This window comes from Phycodurus eques, chromosome 11 (assembly GCF_024500275.1).
Source record: "Phycodurus eques isolate BA_2022a chromosome 11, UOR_Pequ_1.1, whole genome shotgun sequence".
Lineage (NCBI taxonomy): Eukaryota > Metazoa > Chordata > Actinopteri > Syngnathiformes > Syngnathidae > Phycodurus > Phycodurus eques.
Window position 1 is genome coordinate 14,716,864 of NC_084535.1, and position 20,364 is coordinate 14,737,227.

Consider the following 20,364-nt stretch of genomic DNA (forward strand, 5'->3'; position numbering starts at 1 on the left):
TGTGCTGCCGTGGGCTTCGCATACTAATGGCCTAAACTAATTTCTCAAATTATTGTATGCCTCTTCTATGTCACTTCAGGTTAAACTTTATTGGATGCTCGCAAATTGAACTGCAGTGATTCGACTAATGTGTCTACTGTAAGCCATATGGTTGCTACGGTGTATTCAGCAGCAAATGCCTGCAAATAGGATTAAGATACATGTGAGTTTATAAATTAGATCCTTTAGAAGTTGTTTTAGCCTAAATCAGGTGAGATCAAGTTTAATTTTAGTACCCATTAGCATGTTTAATGACAAACCGTTAGTTTGCCCACCGAGATACGATATACTCGAGATGGAGGCTGTGCAGATGGTCACTTTATTGTGGGTTGGCTGGCACACTTGTAGTCATCAAAACATCTCCCTTTTGAGAAGACAAACATTTGTCAGAAATTCTCTTTTGTGCAGACATTGAAGAAACGTGCTGAATTGGATTTAAAACGTGTATTGTGGCAAGGTAAGGGTCGTCTCTACCTTGGGAAGCTGCCGTGGAAACACAAAATTGCCTATTTTTTGTATGAATAGCTCACATCATCCTTCAGCCATGCCAAATGATTCTCTACGCTCCAACTACAGTAGCTTTGTGTTATGGTATGTTGCATTGCTGCTGACCACCAAGGTTTAGTCAGAGCAGATAAAAGTAAACAAATTATGGTTGTAGAGTAATGCATGTAAAATGCAGGTTGAGGGACTAATGGCAAACAAGAAAGGCTTAATTAGCAAGTTAGGAGCATGAGTTTAAACACAAACAGCACCCCAGCGTGCCACCCCCTCTCCACCAACCGCCCCACATTGCTCACGTTTTTCAAGAGTCTGTAGCTACTGGCCACTAAGAATGCATTTGCATATGAATGTCATTATCAATTTTACTGAGGAGACCACCTAAAGGCTTCTTTGTACTCGCGCAGACGGCGACCGTGTTGACGTCACTGCGGCTGTCCCTCGCGTAGTTTGCCTTTATACTCGAGCGCAACCCATGCGCTCTGTTTTGAAAGTGTGCTGCAGTTCACCTCCAAGTCGGGGGTGTCGCTACGGCTGGTATTGGCTAGGACAACACAGGGTGGAGTTTCCTCTGCATTTTTTTCCCCATTTCCGGTAGCTGTTTTTTACTTTCCTTTCAGTAACAAGGAACAAAGCAACAACAATGGCGACCGCAACAGAACAAATGGACCTAGATGACCAGATGATACATTTAATTATGCTGCAAAATTGATCGAGAAGGTGGCGACGTAGACGATATGTCGAACCAATGGGCACGCTGTTACGTCATCACAGCATGTGACTAAAACGGACCAATCACGAGAGATGATCTCCTCGGCATTCGACGCGCAGCAACTATTTTTGTCGGGTGCGCGCAAGCTACGCAGAGGTGCTGCAGCGGAGCAATTCTTCGGTAACATGATGCAATGCGGCCGTTGACGGCATATAACGCTTATATAGTATAGTATAAGGAGTATAAGGAGGCCTTAACTGGATACAAACTCCATCCGTTCCAAAAGCAGTACACTCAATTGCAATCATTATCCCGCAAAATAAAAATTAAAGTGCGTGAGAACACGTGACCTTTTTAAATCACACAATGTGTCTTCATTCCTCACTTCTGGGGATTGTTAATAAAAAAAGAGAGACTATGAGCAGCGCTTTGGGTTTCTTCTTTAGGCTTCCACTGAGTTCTAGCTGACTGGACGTGAGCGGCACATAAACTGAAAATAGCATGTGATGACAAGTTGCAATTTGTCTTTCCTCTTTCACTGCTGAGGTTGAGAGGCAGTTTACACGACATAATTTTCAGCTGGAAACAAATGAAAAACTGTCGCTTTTGATGGTGTTTTGATGACAACTGTGATTTTCTTATCCATACGTGTCCATGTATATGCTGGTCTGTCAGCGCGGTCGCCGTCCGTGCGATTATAAAGAAGCCTTAAATCTCACTCTCTGGCAGAAAATTGCACTTCTGTGTTAACCAGCTGATAGTCAGGTTGAACAGTGCTGGCTGCCGGCAGGACTATATTGCGTAGGAGTGTTTTACGATTGATGTGATCTTTTCAACCTTTTCCGGTCATTTAGATGAATATGAAGGCAATCCACAAGAGGAAAGTACATTGCATAACCTTGCCCCTCATCTAATCAGCAAGTAAAACCTATTTTCCAAATTGCTCCATAAGTCACAAGTTGCTTCTCATTAGCTCCAACGAGGCTGCCTCCTCTCAATCAGTTAATCAACTACAATGATCAGTTTGAAAAGATGTAACCTGGTTAAAAAGATACTTAAGAGTTTTATTTGTACTGACCTAATGATTCGAAATGGATTGTTTTGTTGAACAACCTATATGATACACATTCTGTATTATAATAAATTGGTGATGTGTAGTGCTTACGTTTGGGCTAACTATGACTACCAGTCATCAAACTGCATATTAGCTTAACAGTAAATTGTGGTTGTAATGTACCTTTAGTGTGTTTGAGGAGGGGGGAAATGTCGAGCAAAAACAAGTATACTCTTGAATAATTATTATGAAGTACCATATATATTCAAATTCTAAATTATTTGATTAACATATTTTACACCGTGACCATCCACTATCTACTTGATCTGTCCCTTTTACTGTGATGAGCTCATATTCCATTTTTGAAGCCAAAGTGTTATTTAAGGCTCAACTAGACATCCGAGAAGCCAGAATCCTATGTATGACCATGTGATCCAGGATCATTTCCACAGATACATCCTATGGGAGAGACGGGGAATGTACGGCATGTAATCCAGCAACCACTTCCATTTGTGTATACATGATGTTGGATGGAAGAGTCAAGTGTCAACGCAATTGATTCTCTGACCATGATATTCTTACACAATAGCCTTTTATGTTTAGATCCCTATGGTAAACTATTGTCATTCATAGAGAGTAATAGACATGCTAATATGAAGTAGTCCCCAGCACTCATTGTGATTGGTTTCACAGCAGGGGTATATGTGTGATGGTGTATCCCTGAGCAAATGGAAATTCACAAAAGGCATTTCCTGCTGCAACCACTCTGGCATTCATATGTCGGCACTCAAGTTATCTTACGTTGCTTAGAGATCCTGTTCCACATTCTTCAAAGAGCCTGTCCTTTTGCAGGAACAATATTTCTCCATTGGAATGCTGGGAATACTTAACGCACCTCTCCCTTTAATTCAGCTTGTTTCCCAACAGGCAAAACTCGGTTTGTTGATGATTAAAATGTATACAGTTGGAGAGATTTGGAATTATCCCCCTGCTCACCAGACGGGGCACTGACCCCAAGCTAGTCCAGTTAGTAAAAGATATAAGTAAACATAATTAGGCTCCATTTGTGCATCCCTACTTGTGTGGTTTTAGTTGTCCTGTGCTGGGGAGTTGCCAGATTGTCTTGCAGGCCCACCGCTACAGGAGTAACGAGACCCAGTAGTGGGTGTAATTAGCAGGCGAGTGTACACACAGCTCCCCACAGTGTTCTGACCTTGTGCTGCAGCAATCACACAGACAGCAGCTCTCACTACCTCCTTCTCACCTTCATCCCACCATGTACAGACAGCAAAAGCCTACAGCTTGCAACAAAAGATAACAATGCAGCACACTGAGCCCCTCATGTCACTGTGCGACTGAAAGGCTTTGGTGATCTCACAATGGGGGGAAAAAGCAAGAGATAGCAGTTGTTGTTGTTGTTTTTTAAAAAAAAATCCATTATGTTCTGTTGTTAAGAGTTAAAAGTGCTGTGCGGATCAACCTTTATTTGCAGTCCATCCATTTATTCGAACTCAAACTCGATAAGCCATAGCACGCTCAATCAAGCTTAACACCGAGGGCTCTATTTTCGTGACAGTTTAAAGCAGGCATGACGTGTGGGTTAACTCCGCGCGGAGGCGAGTTAGACCGGGTTTTCAAAATTTGGCAGACGAGGGCAGAGCAAAGGGTGGTCTGCATCATTGTGGGAGTTAACAGAGCCGACTTCATTCGCCGCTAATCAAAGTAGCGCCTCTCATTCCCTTTAAATGTGGTGCAATGAGTCTCGCAAGGAGACATATTTGTGCAGAAGAGCGATCTGTGAGTGACTGGAGCTTTGTCAATACTCTTGGCCGGTATGACAACAGAACAGAGATTAAATACAGCAAAAACTGGTGATAACCTCATGTATCTATCCCACAATCGTTCAAGTGGCCCCCGACTCCATAGCTGTGTGCTAGCCAGTTTAATCATTTAAAAAAAATAAAAAATAATGATTGTATTAATAATAATAATAATAATAGTAATGGGGGTAGGGTGGACGAACTGGTTAGCAAATCTGCCTCACAGTTCTGAGGACCTGGATTCAAATCTGCCCTCGCCTGTGTGGAGTTTGCATGTTCTCCCCGTGCCTGCTTGGGTTTTCTCCGAGTACTCCGGAAAAAATGCTGTCACATGATGCCCCCTTAACATTTCTGCCTGCCCCCAAAATTATGCATTCCAAGAACCAGCCCTGGCATAGACACAGTTTACACATGTTCCTAGAAATTGATCTTAATTATAAGCCGAGCAAACCTACGCACTTTGGAATTTAATAAAATTGCAAATGCTCAAACCCGTGCTTATTTTACCATGATTGCCTTTGTGATCGAAGCTACATTAATTTACGGATAAGCGGAGGAAACTGGATGGATGGTACATTAATTCAAATCAAACGCATTGTGGTTTGTGAATTCATTAAACATTTATGGTTTGCAATAATGCAGGACAAAGCATCCATCCATCCATTTTCTGTACCGCTTATCCTCACAAGGGTCGCGGGCTGCTGGAGTCCTATCCCAGCTATCTTCGGGCGGGAGGCGAGGTACACCCTGAACCGGTCCCCAGCCAATCGCAGGGCAAACATTCACACTCACATTCACAGCGACGGGCAATTGAGAGTCTTCAATCAACCTACCCTGCATGTTTTTGGGATGTGGGAGGAAACTGGAGTGCCCGGAGAAAACCCACCCAGGCACGGGGAGAATATGCATACTCCACACAGGTGGGTATTTGAACCCCGGTCCCCAGAACTGTGAGGCAGATGTGCTAACCAGTCGGCAGATGTGCTAACCAGTCGGCCACCGTGCCGGCAAATAACTTATTATTATTCATAATTATTATTTATTATTATATATCTTTGTTCACCTATTTATGCCAATGAGGCATGGTGACAGACAGAACAAATAAATGATCTTCTATTAGACGGCAGGAAGTACATACAATAATTAATGTATCCACTTTTATGACATATTTTGTTTGTTGGTGTGCCGTGAGATTTTTCAACTGTAAAATATGTGCCTTGGCTCAATAAAGGTTGGAAATCACTGATGCAGAGGCACAGGAAGGTGTCTGCAGCGTGACCCTGTCATTTATTTGTATTAAAAGTATTACAGCTCACACTGCACCCGACCCTTATTGCCCCTCCCACAGGTGGTGAGCCCATGGGAAGGGACACACATGTTAACCCTTTCAGGCTGTGCCTGGCCAGGCCACATGGGTGCAGGCCCGGCCACCAGGCACTCGCCTGCGAGCCCCACTGCCAGGCCTTGCTCCAGAGGGTGGCCCCGGTGACCTGCGTCCGGGCAAGGGAATTCTAAATCCATTAATATTTTTCATCATAGGGGCCTTTTAGCCGTGCTTTGTTTGGTCCTTCACCTCGGACCTGTTTGCCATGGGTGACCGTACCAGGGGCGTGCAGCCCCGGACAAATTAGCTCCTAGGAACTTTGGGACACACAAACCCCCTCCACCACGATAAGGTGACGGCTTCCAGGAGGAGTTGTGGTTTTCTTAGTACAAATAGGCAAGCACATACAACAGGATCAACAGACTTTACAAAGCAAATCTTTGTATAGTGACAATAAAAAGCACCTGTGTGGAGTTTGCATGTTCTCCCCGTGCCTGCGTGGGTTTTCTCCGGGAACTCCGGTTTCCTCCCACATTCCAAAAACATGCCATGAAGGGAGTCATTCCTGTGGTGGAGCTGGTGAGGGAGTTGTGGCATATTCTACCCACGGTAGGAAGGTGCACCAGGAGGCAGGATGGCGAGCAGCGACGCGGCGAAGAGCGGATTCCAGGTTTTGATTTGCATGCTCTGTCTGGCCGTTGGTTTGGGAGCGGTTACTAGAACACAACCTGGCTGCTGTGCCCACCGCCTTACAGAACTTTTTCCAGACCTGGGAAGAGAACTGAGGACCTCGGTCCGATACAATGTCAACAGGGATACCATGAAGTCGGAACACGTGGAGGACAAGAGAGGAGATGTGGGACCACGGGCAGCTTGGAATGGGCAAGGGGCGCAGCAGACCAGCTGGGGGTTGATGCTTTACCTTGGGCACAGACGGAGCAGGCTTGGTCAAACTCTCGGGGGTCCTTGGCAAGGCTGGGCCACCAGAAGTGTTTCTGGATGAAATGGATGGTGCGGGTGATCCCGGGATAACAGGTGAGCTTGGGGTTGTGGGCCCACTGAAGGTCGTCAGAGCGTGCGGAATCGGGTACAAGCAGCTGGTTAGGAGGTCTGGTCTTGGGATCCGGGTGAGTCTCCTGAGCCTCTTTAACCAGTCGTTCAATCTACCAAGTGGCTGCTCCAACGACGCATGAGAAATGGAGGATGGGTTCTGGTTCTGTTGGGCTGGGGTGGGGGGTGCATAAATACGGGGGACATTAGGATTGCAATTGCGCGAACCAGGGCGGAAGGAGAGGCAGAAATTGAACCGGCTGAGAAAAAAAAGCCCAGCGAGCTTGCTGGGGATTAAGCCATTTGGCGGAACGGATATAAACCAGCTTTTTGTGGTCAGTCCATATAATAAAGAGTGTACCGGTCCCATCAACCAGTGCCTCCACTCCTGCAGGGCCCAGACGATGGCTAGCAGGTCACGGTTCCCTATGTCATAATTCCGTTTGGATGTAGACAGGCGAAAGGAAAAAAAGACACAGGGATGAAGTTTTTGGGAAACTGGGTGCCGCTGGGAGAGGACGGCTTCGGACCCCGTGTCAGAGGCGTTTTTTGCAGCCCTTCTCACACTACCCATTTCTCTTTTACCCCCTTCCTCTTTCCTAACTTATTTAAGAGACTTGCATTTACTGGCCTGAATGTGACACACCTAACAAGGCTTGCTGACAATTTACCCTGTCAATAGGCGTCAAGGCTCATCCATCGCTCTCCATCCAAGCTGTCTCTCTCATTTCATGCCTGATACTGACACTGAAATTAGTCATAACTTGCTCATTTCTCAATCGATTTTCATGAGGGTTATTCTTTTGTCAACACCAAAGCGTATGCTATCAGTAAGCAACATTTGATAAAATGCAAAAAAAAAAAAAAAACTTGTTTTTTTCAATGACAACGTTCAACTGTGTGCAGGGCGGCACGGTGGACGACTGGTTAGAGCGTCAGCCTCACAGTTCTGAGGACCCGGGTTCAATCCCCTGGCCCCCCCTGTGTGGAAATTGCATGTTCTCCCCGTGCCTGCGTGGGTTTTCTCCGGGCACTCCGGTTTCCTCCCACATCCCAAAAACATGCATGAATTGGAAACTCTAAATTGCCCATAGGCATGACTGTGTGCCAATGGTTGTTTCGTCAATGTAGTCCCATACATGTTATTTGATAAATTACCGTATATCCTGTTTTCATTTATTTATTTATTTATTTTCTAATTATTTTTCCTCACTTATACTATTTTATTGTGGGAGAGCACACCACACATGCAATTTGCGATGCCATGTCTGCACACCTTGAAGTTATAATTGGGTTGGTGAGTTTCTTTAAACAGAGAACCCCGGAGGGTCCTATCATACTTTAAAGATGTGGAATTGGGAGAGGTTGAACTTTTTTATTATCTAGTGAAGCTCTCAAAAAGAGGCAGATTTGGAAGCATGACGTAATGATCGGCCCCTTGAATGGTCCATAGAAGGTCTTTTTTCAGATGTGACTTAGAATAACACGTGGATATAAACTACAAGCACAATTGCATCTTTCAGTCTTTCTGAGAGCCAAACAATTTTGTTCAGGGTGTTTTGAAGCACATTTGGACTTGTGTTGAAAGAGAAAAAGTGGACAGTGATGTACGAGCCCAATTCCAATGGCGCTGGGACGTTGTGTTAAACATAAATAAAAACAGAATACAATGATTTATATTTCATTGATTTGAGTGACTGCATCATCCGCAGGATTTAAAACTTTAGTATGTTCATTGGTTCTTTTATTTAGATAACGCAGACTATTTAGCAAGAGAGCAGGAGTGCGCCCACCAATTTGGGGTCCTGGGAAAAAATATCACTCTGGGCCCAACCACTGCAATGCCACACACTGAAAAGACGGTTATCTAGGGCCCCTGTCATTCATGGGCACTCAGAATAACTTCTCACCCTCCTGTTAGAGATTATTAGCTCATGTCCATTTTTGTAGCTCTTCTCCTGCCAAGTTACATGTTATATTGCTTGTTGCTAATATTGTGCTAACTCGTGCTGTGTTGATTATGCACAACAGAAGTTCTGTGCGAAGTCAAAAACTTCGGGCGTATGTTTTAGAAAATTTTCGGAAATTGAAATAAGTTGTATACTTCACATTCGGATTCTGAAAGGTCAGCTAAGAGAATAGATTTTACACTTTTGAAAACAGAAAAAAATATCTCTGACAGATGGCTTGAACAAAGTTATATACTGTGTATGCAAGCATTAAAAAAAAAAAAAAGCATCACCAGATGCACCATTGTACACATGTTGAATGAATTAATTCATTTATTACTAAATGGCATTGCAGGGACACTTAGGTATATACATTATGTTTTATTGTGTGTGACATGGGACAAAGCTGTGACTGACTGTCTTAAAGCTTGTAGCCTCAAGTGTCTTGAAGCTGTTAGTCATCTTGTTCACTTTCCAACTCTGAACAAGGCCTCTGACTGATTCGGAGGACATGTGCTGGAAGCGTCCATTTCTGCAGCTGTTTCCAAGAAAAGTCAACAGCTTTTGACTCTTGGATGCCAATTGAAACGTGACACCAATCCTTTGGCTTGTATTTGAAAGCTGAGATGTTCTGTTTGGCCTTGTGTCCATTTTGTGGCCCTGCTGATGATGAACGCCTGTCTTCTTTTTCCGGGTTGTGGGCATCAGGCTGTCTGGGGACTTGTATTAACCATGCTCCCACTTCTCCCAGCGTCATGGAGGCTAAGGCTAATTGCCTTGTTACCAATTGTTTTGCCTTAGTATGACTTTCAACTTTTGTTTTATCATTTATGTACAATTAAGACACACTTATTAATGAACCACACTTTTTCTGTCTTACCATTAGTGTGTAAGATACTACATTATTACTTCCATTTTCACTTCCTTTAAGTGTAACAACCAAGTGTCCCAGTATTTTGTCTGTGTAGTGTACGAAAATGTTAGCTATGTAATCATAATGAGTGCCTTGTTTTGTTTTGTTTGACTGTTAGGCTGACAAAGATTGCCCCAAAGGACATCAGGTAATTGGCTTTTTTTCAGGAAATAGCAAAGCATGATGGTTTCAATGAAAAATGTTAATGTATTAATTTATTTTTTGTTTCTCTTGACACATTTTTCATTTATTTTTATTTTTTTATTTTTTTTACATTCAGGCCCCCTGTGGTGACAAAGGAGAGAAGGTAACTGATTAAACATCACATATCTAATGAAACAGAATACTCATACACATACCGTCTTCTCCAGCAATCAAGCAAAGTAATTCATTTTAATAGACAAATTGGATCTGTGAAAGATTTGCAAATAAGTTATGGGTCAACCAAGGATGGAAATGCAAAAAAAGTGCAGTTGAAGTCTTTTAAAGTGAGCTCTGATTGAAATGACAAATACATTTAATTTTACAACTAATGACCTCTACTACTGAAATACAGTGGTATATATTTATAATTTATTCCTATAAGTTAAAAAAAAAACATTTTGTTTTGACCAATATTTAATACACTGTCACTGCCCAAATCATTCTGGGAATGATGACGTAGAATGGCTGTTGCAAAATTGTTACGTTGCTGCTCTCTGCGGAGCTAAGTTAGCCACTTGCGAACAACTTTTATCGTCAGCGAAAAGAGTTAAAAATGCCATACTGCGGCGCTTCTGGATGCAGTTTCCAATAAGGACGGAATGCAAAATAAACGAGTTAAGCATTCATAGCTTTCCCAAAGAGAGAAGGTTGAGGAAACAGTGCGAGGATGCGGTCGGAAGAGTTGCGGTACCGAAAGATCCGCGGCTGTGTTGTCGTCACTTCAGCCCACATTCAGACGTCAAATGGGGGCACATCCCCATTTGACGTCACTACTCAGAATGCACTGCGACGAAAAAACAATGGTGGCCTACGTTGCAATTATGTTTTGGAAAATATATAAATCTGGAAATGATTATCGAAAATTGTATCTTATTGTTATGTTACTCAAGTCGAAAGAGATCATATAAACTAACATGTCATTGCAAGTTGGAGTTCATTTTAAAAACTGGTCAGAAATATTAAAAACATTCTCAATAGCTGTCCATTGGCCTCTAAATTGTCTTTCTACATTCCTTTTTTTACAAGAAGCAATGTATGTTCTGATTCACTTTAATCCATGTTTTCTCCTCAGGGATTGGATGGGGTCCCTGGCCAATCAGGGGAAGCAGGCAAGGAGGGCAAAAGGGTGAGAAAACAAAAACATTTCATCAGTTGTATGGCTGGGCTCATGCTGTAACAATTTTTTTTTTTTGAGGGGGCGGGGCTAGGACCTGTGTGGCCAAACTGCCAAACAGCAGCTGAGTTATCTTTATTTAGTGGGCACGGAAGATGACGTGTGTTGCAATGGTCACACAATAATAATAATAAAACAGACAGCAGTAAACACAGGCTGTATGACTATGAATGAAAAGTCTACATGACTGAGGGGTAGCCGACAGTCACAGCATAAATGGCAGCACATGCTGTATGAGTCACTGGGTCACTTTGGTGGACAGTTTTTAGTTTTGGGACAGTCCAGAGGTGACGATGTGTCAAATTTGAGTCCAGTCCTATTATGGTAATTTAGGAATATTTTTTCTTTATTTTAAAGTTCTATTTTATATTTAATACAAATAATTGATTAAGTTGTGAGTCATTGCCCCACCAGATCAAAATATGCACAATTTTGAGTTTGTATTTCATACTTTACAGAGTCATTTTAGGATTTGATATAGATACACTTATACTGTAGCTTTTATGTCTAACGTAATTTTTCTGACAGCTGTCTCTCCATAGGCATTTTATATGTCACTTTTATATGAGCCATATGAATTCCAGCAAGTGTCCTTGCAAAAGTTTGACATGATCAGAAAAAAACAAACTGAGCAGTGATGAGTTTAAAGGAGGGCGGTCATCCCAGGTGCAAAATCTGTCAGGTGGGCATTTCAAAGGAGGAAAAGTCTTCAGAAAAAAAGAATTTGTTTAAAAGTTGCAATGTCACCTTTACAGGGTCTGCACACCCCTACCTACGGTGATAATTTCCTTCTTAGAATACACCTGCATTATGTGTGTATGTAAATGCACACAGTGTGTAATGCGACAAATGTGATGTGGCTTGTAAAGCACACCAACTCAGATTTGTTTTGGGTCACTTTGACATTGCTGAACATTCACAAGAATTAGAGTGGCTCCAAAGGGTAATAAAGACTCAATACTAGACAGGTTAGGGGGCACAAATGCCTTATTCGCTCTAGATGTCTGAAAATTCATTTCATCTACCGCTGCAAGATTTTGTTTCTATTTGTTTTTTTTTGATAAATCCTGTAGGGTGATGTACTGTAGAACAGTGTCTTTGGATGATAAATTACATTTTTAAAAGGACATACAGTCAGATGGAGTACAGTAGTATAGTTCTATTGGTATGTAGCCAACATTAAGTGCCTAGTGTCCTACCATTTTTTTAATCTACAAAAGCCACTGGTAATACAAAGTAATTGAAATTAAGTTATGGTGATGTCATGTTATATAACGACGTCACACTGGGCTGAACGTTTCCCTGACAGCCAGGAATGTTATTATTCCTCGACATCCCAGCTGACATGCACCCTCCAAGGACAGGTGACGTTCCTTTTGTCTGCAGTGCCATTGACTTGGCATGAATACCTCTGCTGCTGTCCCCAAAATAGACACTTAAGGATTGTTGTTTACAGAGAATGGACAAAACCACATTAAACAGTTGGCTTTATTTCAAGTAAAATGTGGAATATGTGGCGGGATTCAGCAAAATTAAGTAGGTCAGGCAAATGTTTCCAGATTAAGAAAAAGCCGAACTGATGCATAAGCTTTGAGACATCTGGACACAAGTATCTCAAGAATGCCAGCCTTCTATTTTCACCCCAAATGTGTTCCAACAGTATTAAGAATTTATGAGCTTTCATCAGCTGTGTTATCTGTCAATAGCTAAACACATGAGGGCACTGAATCTGTTTCTACTGTGAGTGTTTGTGGTCAATACAATTTGCTGTGGTTTTTGAGGCAGTTAGTCACTAACCAAATGAAGTATTTTAATGAACCACTTTACCCCTTTTGATTGAGAGTAATTTTTTTCACTTTTGATGTTGTAACATAATTGCTAGTTTTAATTATTTCAAATATTGTTTGTGTAGTTTCCTCAAAGCGATTATACCGTACATAGAATTTGGCCTGTGGGGGATTTGTGAGATTTCTGCCAATTGCAAATCTCAACTAGTGTTCCAACTTCAGAGATCACTGGCTATATTTTTGCTAAATTATTATATACTCTGTAGTATATGTGTCCTCATGTTGTGGATCATATTGCTGAGGTCTAATTAGTATATGCCATACAAATACAAACAAAGGTTAGAATGAATAATTATACCTTTACATGAAATCAAGAAAAGTATTGATTTTGATTGACGTCAGACAGCTGATGGCCAATGTATTGGGGCTCATTGATTAATTGAGGCTACCCTCTCATCCATCGGAGTGAACCCCAAGATAGAGGCGCCGAGCAGTTGGGGGCAATAAGTATACCCACAACTGCTCAGCGCCTCTCACCGTGGGCAACTCCATAGTGGAAGTGAGTACAACCCCTCTCAAGAGGACTGGTACCAGAGCCCAAGCCGTGCGTGGAGGCAAGCCAGACTATATCTAGTTGGAACTTCTCAACTTCATACACCAGCTCGGGCTCCTTCCCTGCCACAGAGGTGACATTCCACGTCCCTAGAGCCAGTTTCTGTAGCCGGGGATCAGATTGCCAAAGTTCATGCCTTCGGCCACCGCCCAGCTCACACTGCACCCGACCCTTGTAGCCCCCCCCACAGAGGGTGAGCCCAAGGGAAGGGGGACCCATGTTACCCTTTTGGGCTGTGCCAGGCCGGGCCCCATGGGTGCAGGTCCAGCCACCAGGCACTCGCGTTCGAGCCCCACCTCCAGGCCTGCCTATAGAGGGTGGGCCCAGGTTACCCGCGTTCTGGCAAGAGAAACCTATTTCCATTTATTGTATTCATCATAGGGGTTTTGGAGCTGTTCTTTGTGGTCCCTCACCTAGGACCTGTTTGGCATGGGTGACCCTACCAGGGGCGTGAAGCCCTAGACAACTTAGCTCCTAGGATCATTGGGACAAACAAACCCCTCCACCACGATAAGGTGACGGCTCAAGGAGGGGACTCAATATACAGTTTCATCAAAAATTGAAGGATGTTTCATGGGTTAAATTGTTTGCAAACATAAATTCCTAGTTTATTTAAAATGAAATCTGATAAAAGATGGCTAAATAATTGGGATCAACTGTTTTAAGTGGCCCTAAAAGATTGTCACATTTTCAGGGGCACCTCACTTAGAGTATCTCAGTGATTACACTCCTGACACAGTTATATATTTATAAATAGGACAACATTGGCCGCCACGGTGAAAGACTGGTTAGTAAATCTGCCTCACAGTTCTGGGAACCAGGGTTCAAATCCCGGCCCTGCCTGTGTGGAGTTTGCATGTTCTCCCCGTGCCTGGGTGGGTTTTCTCCCGGCACTCCGGTTTCCTCCCACATCTTAAAAACATGCATGGTAGATTGATTGAAGACTCTAAATTGCCCGTAGGTGTGTATTTGTACGCCAATGGTTGTTTGTTTATATGTACCGATTGGCTGGCGACCAGTTCAGGGTGTACCTTGCCTCCCACCCGAAGATAGCTGGGATAGGCTCCAGCAGCCTGCGACCCTAGTGAGGAGAAGCAGTACAGAAAATGGATGGATGGATGGATGGAGGACAACATTGAAAAAATGAAACTGAAGTAGTCCGTGTACAACTTGTATAACAATATAAATGTACTGTCCCCTCAAAATTACGAAGCACATATCCATTAATATTCATACCCCTGGCCACATAAGTGAGTTCACCCCAAAGTAAAAATGTCCAAATTGCGCACAATTAGCCATTTTCCCTCCCAGGTGTCATGTGACTCATTGGTGTTACAAGGTCTCAGTTGTGAATGGGGAGCAGTTGTACCATATTTTCACGACCATAAGGCGCACTTAAAAGTCTTAAATTTTCTCCAAAATGGTCAGGGTGGCTTATAATGCGGCGCGCCTTATGTGTGACTTTGATGAGCGCTCCACTTGACTGACTGGGAGCATTTCCTGCCGACACGCTGCTTATATAGAGGAAAGGCGGACGTGACTGAGGACAGCATGCGAACGTAAAGGGGGAATGGTGCGCATGACGGAGGACGCTAAAGGCACACCCCCAATAGGTATATAGTGCTGGGGTGTGCATTGTGCAAAACAACATCGGTTTGGCTATGGACCCCCGAAAATGGCACCTACGAAGAGACACGTTTACGAAGCACAGTTTAAAATGCAAGCTGTCAGTTACGCGGAGGATCATGGGAATCGAGCAGCCGCAAGAGAATTCAAGATCAACGAATCCATGGTTCGCAAGTGGAGGAAGCAGGAAAACGAGCTTCGCCAAGTCAAGAAGACGAAATTGAGTTTGCGCGGAAACAAGGCGAGGTGGCCCGAGTTGGAAGCCCATCTCGACCAATGGATTAATGAGTAAAGAACAGCCGGGAGAAGCGTCTCTACAGTCACCATTCGACTGAGGGCAATAACGCTTGCAGAAGAAATGAAAATCGAACATTTTCAAGGAGGTCCGTCTTGGTGCTTTCGTTTTATGAAACGGCGCCATCTATCCATCCGGGCAAGGACTACCGTGGCGCAGCAACTTCAGGCAGATTACAAGGAAAAGATGGCCATCTTCCGCTCCTACTGCAGTAAAAAGATTGCCGACAAACACATTCAGCCCAACCACATCACCAACATGGACGAGGTGCCGCTACTTTCGCTCACTTTCGACATCCTGGTGAACCACACTGTAGAGAATAAGGGGACCACCACGGTAGCGATACGCACAACGGGGCATGAGAAGTTGGTTTTTACTGTTGTGCTTGATCGTAGTGATTTTTAAGAGGAAGACGCTGCCTAATGAAATGTTTCCAGCCGAAGTCATCATTAAGGCAAATCAAAAGGGCTGGATGGACGAGGAGAAAATGAGGGAGTGGCTGAGTAAGATGTGAGTAAATAGACTGGAGGGTTTTTTCCACGCGTCACCGTCCCTGTTGATCTGTGATCTCACAGCTGCTGTGAAAAACCAAGTTTTGCTACCACTGTCTTTGTAAAAACATTGTTTTAGTGTGCATGAGATCCTGCCCCAAGTGGAGGAGTTCAAATATCTTGGGGACTTGTTCACGAGTGAGGGAAGAATGGAATGCCGAAAGGGGAAGCTCTCAATTTACCGGTCCATCTGCGTTCCTACCCTCACCTATGGTCACGAGCTGTGGGTCGTGACCAAAAGAAAAAGATCCCGGATACCAGCCTGCCGAAATGAGTTTCCTCCGCAGGGTGTCCGGGCTCTCCTTTAGAGATAGGGTGAGAAGCTCGGTCATCCGGGAGGATCTCAGAGTAGAGTCGCTGCTCCTCCACATCGAGAGGAGCCAGATGAGGTGGCTGGGGCATCTGATTCGGATGCCTCCCGGACGCCTCCCTGGTGAGGTGTTCCGTGCATGTCCCCTGAAGGAGACCACAGGGACGACCCAGGACACGCTGGAGAGACTACGTCCTTCGGCTGACCTGGGAACGCCTCAGGATCCCCCCGGAAGAGCTGTATGAAGTGGCTGGGGAGAGGGACGTCTGGGCGACCCAACCTCTGATAAGCGGTAGAAAATGGATGGATGGGTGGCATGCTACCGTATGTTTTAAGCTAGCGTATGTTTTACCATGCCTGCACTCAATAATACGGTGCGCCTTATGTATGTGTTAAATACAGAAATAGACCCCGTAACTGAAACTGCGCCTTTCAATACGGTGCACCCTATGGTTGTGAAAATACGGTAATCGCTCTCACACTTTGTAATGCTGGTGACTGGAAGTTAATTTTGGACCCTCATTTGATGGAACTCTGGACCTGAACAAAAGGAATTGTTTCTCTTCATAAAGATTACCCAAGCTAGAAGAAGATAGCCAACACCCTGAAACTGACTAGCGGTTTAACAGGACAGGTTCCCCTCAGAACAGGCATCGCCATGGTCAACCAAAAGTTAAGTACACGTGCTCAGCGTCATACCCAGAAGATGCCTTTGGAAAAATAAATGTATGAGTGCGGCCAGCTTTGCTGCAGTGGTTGAAGGGGTGGAGGGTCAGCCTGTCAGCGCTCATACTATACACCACACACAGCATCATAATGGTTCGCATGGGTATCCTCGAAGGAAGCCTCTTTTAAAGATGCACCAAAACGGCCACAAAAAGTTTGCTGAAGACAAGCTATCGACACTGATTACTGGAACCATGTCCTGTGCTGTGATGAGATCAACATAAACTTATTTGGTTCAAGTGAGTAGTACAACAACAAGTGTTTCTTGTCTACACTCATGCATGGTGGTAGAAGTGTCATGGTCTGGGGCTGCATTACTGCTGCCGGCACTGGGGAGCAACAGTTCATTGAAAGAACCATGAATGCCAACATGTACTGTGACATACTGAAGCGGCGCATGATCCCTACCCTTCGGAAACTGGGCTGCCAGGCAGTATTCCAACACGATAACAATCCTGGACACACCTCCAAGATGGCCACTTATTAATTAGCTGATGGTAAAGGTGATGGACTGGCCAAGCATCTGTCTAGACCGTAACTATATTGATCATCTGTGGAGCATCCTGAAATGGAAGGTTGCGTAGCACAAGGTCTCTAACATCCACCAGCTCTGTGATGTTGTCGTGGAGGAGTGAAAAAGAATTCCATTGGCAACCCGGGAAGCTCTGGTAAACTCCATGGCCAAGAGGCTTAAGGCAGTGCTGGAATATAATGGTGGCCACCGAAATATTGACAGTTTGGGCCCAATTTAGGCACTTTGTGTTTGGGGTGTACGAATCTTTGGTGTCAGCTGTTAAGACATTAATTATTTTGAAAACTTTACACTGACTACTTTACATTGTAGGAAAGTGTAATTTCTTCAGTGTTGTCTGATAAAAAGTTGATAAATTTTTAAAAATACAAAAATGTAAGGGGTACACTCCCTTTTGTGACATGCTGTATATCACAACAGGAAACCAGGCATCGGTGACTCAAGAACCAAGTTTGAAATCATTGATCATGTTGCAGAAACTTAAAAATGTGTTTAGTTTTACTTTTAAAAGTACTTGAGCTATAACTCCTGGCGACTGTTCATGTTAATGGCCTGTGATTTATGATTAATTCATAGTTTTAGGAGTCACATGTGACTACAGATTTGTCAGCCAACCTGTGTGTTCGCAGCCTGACAGCTTATTTTAGTTGAGTGGACGTGTATCATTATCAAGGGATCACTTGTGGCCGAGCTGAAACAGCATTAGACTCTCACCTAATTAGCGACTCTTGCCCACTCTTGAAACTCATTGGTTCAGCTAAGACTCATAGCTGTGCCAAATTGACGCAGAATATTTTGACGGGTGCTGACCTGACCACACCACATTTCATGAAATAGCCGGCAGTGGAAAGCTTTCACAAGGCCTTACATTCAAGACAGACCATCTCTTACACTGTCTACTTCAATTTAGGGTGGAGAGAAATAAGACCACTCTAAGCCACTTAGAGTTGCTTCAAGGAGATGTGGAGGACATTATGGTAGGGACATGCCAGTGCCGCCCCCCCCCCCCCCCCCCACACACACACACGATGCCCCCAACCCCCACCTCCTCGCCCATAATTTGAGGTTTAAAGAAGGATATACTATACAGCGAGGACAGTCATCCAAAGTCTAACACAGATTCTGGATTTTATCTTATGATGATGGATGACCACTTCAGTTGGTCAGGGGTAAGGGCCTCTCCAATTGTCTAGAAATTGATGAGAAAGTACAGTATAGCCCCTGCATTTCACACTAGCATTAATGGTGATGCGGCTTGGTTTTTATCTATAATGGAAGGAAGTGGCACACAATGGTAGCCAAACAGAAAGACTTTGGGAGTGCATGGAACAAAGCAACTGAAGATTGGGAGCTGCGATGGTCTGCTAAGTTCTGCATTGCCATCATAGGATGTTCAGTATGGTTTGAGTAGGAGGACAGAATGACGCTATTTACTTTAGTTATTTGTGTGAGTAACAGTGTGCTCATACAGCATCCATCCATCCTTTTTCTGAGCCGCTTCTCCTCACTAGGGTCGCGGGTGTGCTGGAGCCTATTCCACCTGTCATCGGGTAGGAGGCTGGAAACACCCTGAACTGCTTGCCAGCCAATCGCAGGGCACATACAAACAAACAACCATTCGCACACACAGTCACACCTACGGGCAATTTAGAGTCTCCAATTAATGCATGTTTTTGGGATGTGGGAGGAAACCGGAGTGCCCCGGAAACCGGAAAACCCACGCAGGCAGGGGGAGAACATGCAAACTCCACACAGGCGGGGCCGGGGATTGAACCCTGGTCCTCAGAACTGTGAGGCTGACGCTCTAACCAGTCGGCCACCATGCCGCCCATACACCCCCATACAGCATACACTGCCAAAAAATGGAAGGTTGACAGGTAGGTGTGAGGAAAAAAATCTATGGTAAAACATAATCTCACACTAGAAACAAACAAACAAAAAAGATCATGACCTTTCAACACAACGTGAGAATTGCCTGAAGAACTGGTCAATAATTTGAATTCGCTGATCTTAAAATTTCCTTTTGGCCATTCACCCACACTCAAACTGTGTTTGAGGTTAAATAAAGTCTGACATTGTGGAAAACTCAGGCCAGAGTAAACACTTTGCAAAACTCAGTTTAGACCGTAAATGGTCAAACAGGTGGGTCTGCTTACATGAACTGACTTTATTTTGTGCAATCACAAACATACCAGGGCTGGTTTAAAATATGCAAACACAACTTTTAGCATGCTTAAGTCTTATTGTTCTCATTTATTTATTGAAAAATAAAATAATTAGAATGTGATGAATACAAAAAAAGTGAGATATTCAACTACTGTTTGGATATTCTGTTGACTTTGCAACGAAATGCTGCAGTAATTCTTATGTATTGTGTAACAAATGTTGGGATAAGCACGGATTTGCTTCTATTTTGCCATTCTGAGGAATTACTCTTTTCACCCTTCTGACTAGCTACAAAACAGGAAATGTTTGTAATGGCTTTGATGTAGAGTAATATTTGTCTAAAATATCTGTTGTAAAGATACCGTGGGACAGCACAAACCATACATAGTTTCTGTGGCAGTAGCTCATATTTTTCAACACTGCATTGTGACAGAGAAATCAAGTTGTGTTTGCATACACTCTTGATATGACATTTTGTGGTAGAAATATTTGGCAATGTATGGCAGCAAAATATTCTTGGTACCAAACAAGACTGACAATCTGTGCTTGGTTGCATGTGGATCCTTAAGGCTAAATACACAAGAATGTTAAACTTGATTCACAGGTTTCCGAACAACTGTTATCTAGTTGGCACAGAATAGTGGTGGTTTATTCATTTTGTATTCACATCTCTGAGAGAGGCTTTAGGTTCCTGTGGATTATTTTTTTAAAATCACCCAAAGAAATCCCCAATTTCAAGGTGGATCTTGGATTTCTAATCCATAAACACCAAGTAAAGCTTTATTAATTGAATTTACACTAACCATTCAATAAATGTTGTTGGACTACAACCCAGCAAATTTACTACAGCCGTATTTTGGTGCCTTTTCTCTGAAAAAAGTTCAGCTTTTACACAATTGGTACACCACTATTTGTTCTCATTGGACATCCAGTAGCTGTCTTTCAGAAAGCTATGGAGGGATGATGAAACTCCAGATTGCCCTAGAGGAAACAGAGCACTGGAACCTACTCTGTCAAC

General features: G+C 43.5%; 1 protein-coding gene across 3 annotated transcripts in view; it reads left to right on the forward strand.

Annotated features, from left to right (window-relative positions):
* Positions 1-20,364, forward strand: part of LOC133410161 (collagen alpha-1(XIX) chain) — a 129,925-nt gene that overhangs the window by 23,920 nt on the left and 85,641 nt on the right. For all 3 annotated transcript variants that reach the window (XM_061690959.1, XM_061690960.1, XM_061690961.1), the window contains exons 12-14: positions 9,481-9,510; positions 9,643-9,669; positions 10,639-10,692. In XM_061690959.1, coding sequence (XP_061546943.1) covers positions 9,481-9,510; positions 9,643-9,669; positions 10,639-10,692 — 111 coding nt within the window. The remainder of the gene's footprint in view (positions 1-9,480; positions 9,511-9,642; positions 9,670-10,638; positions 10,693-20,364) is intronic.